This window comes from Protomyctophum bolini (genome assembly GCF_963924005.1).
Source record: "Protomyctophum bolini genome assembly, chromosome: 20".
NCBI classification, from domain to species: Eukaryota; Metazoa; Chordata; class Actinopteri; order Myctophiformes; family Myctophidae; genus Protomyctophum; species Protomyctophum bolini.
The window spans coordinates 14204714-14212254 of NC_137881.1; the positions used below are offsets into that span (position 1 = coordinate 14204714).

At 42.3% G+C, this 7541-nt stretch overlaps 1 protein-coding gene across 1 annotated transcript in view; it reads left to right on the forward strand.

Annotated features, from left to right (window-relative positions):
- ndrg2 (NDRG family member 2) overlaps positions 1-7541 on the forward strand; it is a 40654-nt gene extending 33113 nt beyond the window's left edge. Inside the window, exons 9-16 of the mRNA XM_080791980.1 lie at positions 379-435; positions 803-906; positions 1114-1149; positions 1386-1437; positions 2436-2483; positions 3536-3571; positions 4025-4076; positions 6061-7541. Coding sequence (XP_080648106.1) covers positions 379-435; positions 803-906; positions 1114-1149; positions 1386-1437; positions 2436-2483; positions 3536-3571; positions 4025-4076; positions 6061-6224 — 549 coding nt within the window. The 3' untranslated portion in view covers positions 6225-7541. The remainder of the gene's footprint in view (positions 1-378; positions 436-802; positions 907-1113; positions 1150-1385; positions 1438-2435; positions 2484-3535; positions 3572-4024; positions 4077-6060) is intronic.

Below are 7541 nucleotides of genomic sequence, written 5' to 3' on the forward strand. Positions count from 1 at the left end.
CTCTAAAGTTAAAGATCTATAAGGGCCCATTTGGTTAAAAACTGTCCTTCCTATACTTTCTTTCTTTCCATACAATTTATTTTACTAGACGTATTACTGCACGTCTATCAACAAACCGTCTCTAAACGCACCATATCTCTTCGTGTGCCTCGCAGCGGTCGATAGTACATTAGCCTACCCAGATATTTGTATTCAGTTAGCCATAATGAGAGCACTACATCAGGTGTAGTTTAAAAGTGGATATTCAATTGTGGAATCATGTTGGTGCCGGTGGTCCGTCTTGCAGATTAATATTGATTACTTGACTTATTGAATTCACATTCATTCTCTCTCTCTCTCTCTCTCTCTCTCTCTCTCTCTCTCTCTCTACCTCCTCAGCTTAGCTCGGTTACGTCCGGCCTGACAGAACAGCTCCTGTGCCATCTTTTCAGCCAGGTATGTCATTTTCACAACATCACTATGGAAAACACCGGTGGTCTCTAACCTTGGTGGTCAAATTGGACAGTGATTTTAAGCTTGTCAAACAAGATAATCTCTGTTGTTAAATCCAGTTATTTGAGGCTTTTAGACAAAGTCAAGTCTGCTTTAACCCTTTCTGACTTTGAACGTGTTATCCATGCGGGGGGAGGGGAGGCGAGCACATATGTTGGTGACCAATATGGAGTCGGCATCCGTTTCCAGCGGTAGCTCCGCCCATCTATGCCAAGACAAGGGAGCGTGGTTTCAGGCTACATTGTCGCTAACAATAATACATACTGTAATAATAATAATAAAAACAATAATATGTGTTTCCCTATCGTAGGAGGAGCTGTCTGCAAACACAGAGCTACTGCAGTCTCACAGAGACCGTATCAACAAAGCCCCCAACCTGTCTAACATAGACCTCTTATGGAAGAGTTACAGCAGGTAGTGTACACAGTCACGCACGCAGTCACGCATTGCACGCAGTCACGCATTGCACACACACACACACACACACACACACACACACACACACACACACACACACACACACACACACACACACTCACTCTCTTATCATCTACTACACACTATATCAACAATATCAATCATCTAGTCTTATTCACAGAGACATTGTTTCTCTTTCTCCAGTCGCAGAGACTTGACCTTTGACCGCAATTCCTTCAAGTAAGTACCCATAATAGAATTTCATAATTAAATATTGATTGTCATGCAGTCGGAATTGTTCTATGTCCTAATTACTTTCCCTCTCACCACGTCACGTCTGTCTGTCTGTCTGTCTGTCTGTCTGTCTGTCTGTCTGTCTGTCTGTCTGTCTGTCTGTCTGTCTGTCTACCCTATCACTTTCTCTCGCTCTCTCTCTCCTCTTGCATTCCCTCTCTCTCGTGGATTGTCCTCCTCAGGTGTCCCGTAATGTTGGTGGTCGGCGATCAAGCACGATATGAAGAAGCTGCTGTATGTTTTCAACGTAACACTACATCACTACAATAGTTAAAAACATAAACATCACAAGTTTGCGGTAATAGTAAGTTAACATCCGTTAGCAGTTAATAGTAGTACTGTACACTACAGCATCAACCAGCTCAGTGGCCTTGTCGTTGGAGTGTCCACCCTTTGATCATACCAAAGAAGAAGAAGAAAAAATGCGACCCAATGCCTCCCTGCTTGGCGCTCTGCATCTAAGGTTGAATTGGGGGTTAGTCCCTGCGACATACTAGCGTCATGTCCAGGGGGTGTACTTGTACATCAAGATTCCTCACGCTACAGAAACAACAGGAGATAGGCTCCTGCCCTATGGGCCTCATGTCATGGCTCGGCAAGGCTTGCTTACTTTACTACTTACTTAAAGCATCAATGAAACCAAATCATAAAATCCATATCAGAAGACACCGGTTACAGCAACAGAGGGATGCATAAAAGCACTGTGTGAGAAGACCAGAGGTTGTCAAACAGTGTGCTGAGGTGTGCCTTGAGATTATTGCGATATACTAGACCGGTGCCTGTTACCGATCTACTCGGGAATGATGCAAATCTGGAACGATGCAAATTGAGATTGCATGCCCCACCCAATTATGCAATATCCCTTGTACCTTGTTGTCAGAGAGTACACGCTATATAGCACCTTTATCCAAGGTGCATTACATTCACCCATTCACACACACCATCATACACCGGAAACCATCAACCTGCTCATCGGGAGCAATTAGGGGTTCAGCGTCTTGCTCAAGGACACTTTGACACTAACTCTGGGGGAGCCTGGGATCGAACTGGGAACCCAAGTGGCCGCTCTAGTCTACCCCAGAGCCACTGTCGCTCCAGTTATTCTCGGTTCCTCATATATTTGGCTAAGTTGGGTCTCCAAGCAGGTCCAGAGCTAATACAAAGAGGTCTATGAGGAACAGAAGGGTTGTTGATACAATAGTGATGGCTGTCTTTCTTTCTGTGTCCACCAGGTGGAATGCAACAGCAAGCTAGACCCAACGACAACCTCGTTCCTGAAAGTAAGTCTGAATGAATTGCACTCCCCCCATGCACATAGATATAACACATTATGAGCTTTCAGTTTCCTCGAGTGTGGAGAGGACATTACTTACCTGTTTTACAACATTTCAAATTAGATATACCTTTTATAAAATTGTCTGTTGCTGGGTATTTTAATGTGTTGTATATACTATTATCTTGTCTTCAATGTATGTACAGTATGTTTTACATGTACAGTATGTATGTACCTGACAAAACGATTTCCCCTTGTGGATAATAAAGGAAATCTAACCCAATCTAATTTAATTAATCTAATGTAATCAAATCGAATTTCACTTCCATGTCAGGCTATGTTCAGCCCAAATCTGATTCTGGGCATATCTTAGTTTTGTATCAAGTCCGAACAGCACAAAAACATATTTATTTTTGTTTTTGCTAATCAGATTTGAACTACATTCCTGCGTGGTTTAAAATTCAAACGATCCGTCCACGACTGGATACCGAAGCCTGGTTTATACTTTGTAGATCTGCTATTTTCGGGAGCGACACCACCGTACGACAGAGTACACCTAGTTACGTCGTTACCACAGCAAGCAATGCAGATAGGTCAGACATGTGCCGTGTGAATTCACTAATCCGATCTGAACATGCAAATAACAGTGTGGACATTCAGTCCTAAAGATCTTAGATCTTAGAAACGAAATGATGCAGTCTGAACAATCAACACTTTCAAGATTTTTCAAAAATGTTCAAAAATAGCAGATGTACAAGCTCGTTGCTCCTTCTATATCTGCTATTTCTGAATAGCTCAAATCTAAAACAACACAGATGCTTTCCCGGTTGAATGGGTTACGTTAAGTTAGGGTTAAGTACCTACATGGTCACCTACCTACCTATCTTTCTGTTTGTCTCTTTTTCTCTCTCTGTCTGCCAACCACCCCAACATTAATGGACCCATTGGACCCTACACCACCGTTAGTTAGTTAGTTAGTTAGTTAGTTAGTTAGTTAGTTAGTTAGTTAGTTAGTTTTGTGATGGATTCTCAACCACCTCTTCTCTTCCTCCTCCACAGATGGCAGATGCTGGTGGCCTTCCTCAGCTGTCCCAGGTAATGACATTTAAATAGATCGCAAATCCTAGCTACATAAGATCACACTGGAACACGTCACTAGACAGTTCTCACCAGAATAAAACATTGTTTCTATAGGGCAGGGATTGTTTCCTATAGGGCAGGGATGGGCAACTTTGACAATGGAGCCATTAGACATCTGAACTCATAGTATATGCATATAGCACTTTAAAAAACTGAATGTAATTTCCTATGCTGCTGGTTTTTGTTTTTGTATTGTACTGTCCTTCTTGTTTGTGTATCTATGGTTGTCTGTATATGTTGAGTATGAACCAAGACAAATTCCTATCAACTTGTTGACATGGCAAATAAATTATTGAATCTTGAATTGAATCTTGAATAGCACTCCACGCTGTTTTATCCGATGCACTGTTTTGCCAAGGCCTTTAGGCATTGAGCCCCATTATTGTCCTCTCATTTCTCTGTCTGCAGCCTGCTAAACTGACAGAGGCTTTCAAGTACTTCATCCAGGGCATGGGATACAGTAAGTTCACTTAAGATTGATGCAGATTAAATGCAAGCTGGACAATACAGGATACATGCATGACGTAACCTCTTAATAGAAGCAGAGGAGAGGCAGAAGAAGATGCTTGTCAGAACCGTAAATCTCTCCGTTTCTCTCCGTTATTCAGTTAGCAATTTGGTGCGCTGTTTGCTCACATAAATGATGTTCCCTCCGCTAACGTCTTCCTTTGCGCTAATGAGCAGACATGGGAAATTAGATTGTAATGATTTGAGTAATGAGGTATTGTACAGTAACGACCACATTTTTTGATTGAAATGTATAGAAAACATATTGACCTTCACTGCAAAATTACACATCATTTTCAGCGGAACTTTTCCCTCTTGGCCATTTAATAGTAACCCTAATCATAATTACTGTATCTTTATAACAAGCTTTTGAGTCTATTAAAGGCATTTGTGTGTTTTTCCAATTACAAATGCCCACACAAGGTTTTTTTGTTTAAAGGGCAAGACCACTTTTTTTGAGGTTTGGGTTGTTTTCTTACCTTATTATGGGCAAACTATTACATTCCATGAGTTATGTCGCTCCGTTGTGTTGTTTATTAGTAATTTAAGAAATAAAAATAGGGTCCATTGACTTCCATTGTAGCGGGGAAACAGCTCTCAAACAGCAAACGAACGCAACAAAAGCTGATTCTGACAGTTTATATCAGGAAAACTCATGTGGTTTTATTTTTAATAAAAAATGTCAACTTGTTTTGACTAATTTGTGTAGAAAGAAGATCCGGTAGGTATGCCTACGCCGACCGAATCACTGCTGAAAAAAAACATCTGATTGGACCAAAACTGTACACCACTTCCTTATTGGAAACGACGGGATGTAAACAAATGGATTTGATCTCGTCCGCTTGTCACTAAAAACATACACAATGGACGTGTTTGAGGGAGACACTTTAGAAGACACTTTAGAAGAAGTGTGTAAAGTGTCTGTGTCTGGGATTGCTCATACGCGAGGGTGCATCTCAAACAGCGTGGAGACTTCTGTTTACAAACGAAACCTCGCAAGACAGCCCGCGAGAGTTGGGAACGCCGTAGTACTGCTGCAGTCTATCTCCGACTAAAATAGTAACTTTATAAATCTATCTTAAAAGACGAAAATAAAACCGCATTAGTTTCCTGATGTCATAAACTGTCAGAATCAGCTTTTGTGCTAAAAGAGTGACTTTGAGAGCTGTTTCTCCGTTACAATGGAAGTCAATGAGCGACTATTTCTATTTCTTAAATTGCTAATAAACAACACAACGGAGCGAAATAACTCATGGAATGGAATAGTTTTCCCATATAATAAGGTAAGAAAACAACCCAAACCTCTTAAAAAGTGGTCTTACCCTTTAAGTTTTTAACTTAAACATTTTTGAGTCGCTTTGGAAACAAAATGTTGAGACTCATTCAGTAAGACCCAATCAGAGGGAGTGGTGGCACCATGGGAGTGCCAGCAATCATCAGCAGCTGGCCTATTTGTGGAGGAGCTTAGGGATATTTCGCACAAATTTTGCACAGATGTAGCCCAGAGCCTGCTCTAATGATTTAGCTATAGGCGCCTGAGCCGGTGACCGTCGGGGTCACCACAGCGGCCAAATCCATATGGCCACCATTAACAACCTATATAAGGCAACATTTTCTAACTTTCATTATGCTTTAAGTAGCATGTGATGTGTCAAACTATGGGGTTTCATGATTCTGAATCCATTCCAAGCATTAGTTTAGCACGGAAAACAGGAAAAAAATGGCCATAGCCGTCATCACAAATGTGATGAGGTCATCACATTTGGGCTATGTCCCGAATTTAGCCCAAAGAGTGCAAAACTAGTGTGAAATCACCCTTATCTCTCCCGAAGTGCATGCATGTAGACACAACAAGGCACAATTTAACATGACGTGAAGTGCAAAACATTTGTGTATGCAAAGAATGGCGACAGGTTTGTCTTTTGTCCCTTTCACAGTGGCTTCCTCCTGCATGACCCGCCTGTCTCGTTCACGCACCACCTCCCTGTCCTCCTCGGTGTCCATGGACGGCTCTCGCTCTCGCTCCCGCACGCTCTCCCAGGGCTCGCAGGGTGGACAGATGCCGCCCAGCCCCTCCCAAACCATGGAGGTGTCCTGCTGAAGACACACCTGCCAAGAGAGAGGGAGAGAGAGGGAGGGAGAGGGAGGCGAGAAGAGAAGAGAAAGTAAAAGCAAAGGGGAAAGATGGAGGATGACAGTAATGCCAGAAAATGAGACGAAGGGGATTACTCACTAGTCACTCAATGTCATTAAACCGCCATTTCCCTTCAAAAGAGCAGAATAGACTGGAGGCCGAGACGAAGAGAGAGTGAGAGAGATGGTCATGGTGAGGGAGAGAGAGAGAGAGGGAGGGAGAGAGGGAGAGAGAGGGAGAGAGAGAGAGAGAGAGAGAGAGAGAAGATATGTAGAGGATGTGAGACCAGTATATTTGAGAGATTAACTCCAATATCTGTATACACGTCACACTATACACGTCCGTCCCATTCACCTCCAAAGGAACAACAAAGGAAGAGTGAACAGACAGAGCTGTGCTACACTGAATCAAAGAAATACAATTCTTAAAACAAAAAGAGTGTGAATCCAGGTAAAAGAGTATAGGGGGATGAGAGAGATGGTGGTGACCAGTCCTCTCTCCAGTGCCGGCGCCCGGCCCTGAGCAATTTGGTGTCCTAGGCAAGATTTTTCCAACATCCCTGGGCTAAAACCCAACAGCAGTCAGAGGGGTGTGACGCCCCAAACTTAAATTTGTCAAAACTATCAAATTTGAGGGACCCTTTTCATGTGGCTGGGCTGGAACTGCGTCTCTCCCTCCCCCTTCTACTGGAATGTACTGTCAGCCAATAGAGCCCTTTAACCTAGAGAAGAGGCAGGGCCTGTATAGACCACACCCCTAGTGTTAACCAATAGTAATAATTCCTATAACAATGTTAACGATGATAATGGTGATGATGACAACATTGAAGCTAATGATACTGACGATAATGTAGGGAAAAAAACTATATAACAATTTTCTCTTTGTGAAATGAGTGAAATTACATAGATAAAAAAGAAAAAAATACTATAGCAGAGGTACTTAAACAATGTGTTTGTCAAACTACTTTCAATCTGTTATTATTATTTTTTTCTTTGCCGAATTTTGTTTTCATAATTGTAACCTGCCTCAGCAAGGGACCGAAGCTGGTTGAAATGACAGCCATGGTGCTGACTACTCACCTTGCTGTTGACGGATTATTCATGTCTTCCATTGGCCCTGTCTTATAAGTGACCGATATTTTGTTGTTTGTCTCCTGGCCGTTGGGGTGTGTTTAATTTAGAATGTGTGGGGAAAAACTGCACGCCTGGTATCAGCCCATGTGAATTAGTGTGTGTGTGTGTGTGTGTGTGTGTGTGTGTGTGTGTGTGTGTGTGTGTGTGTGTG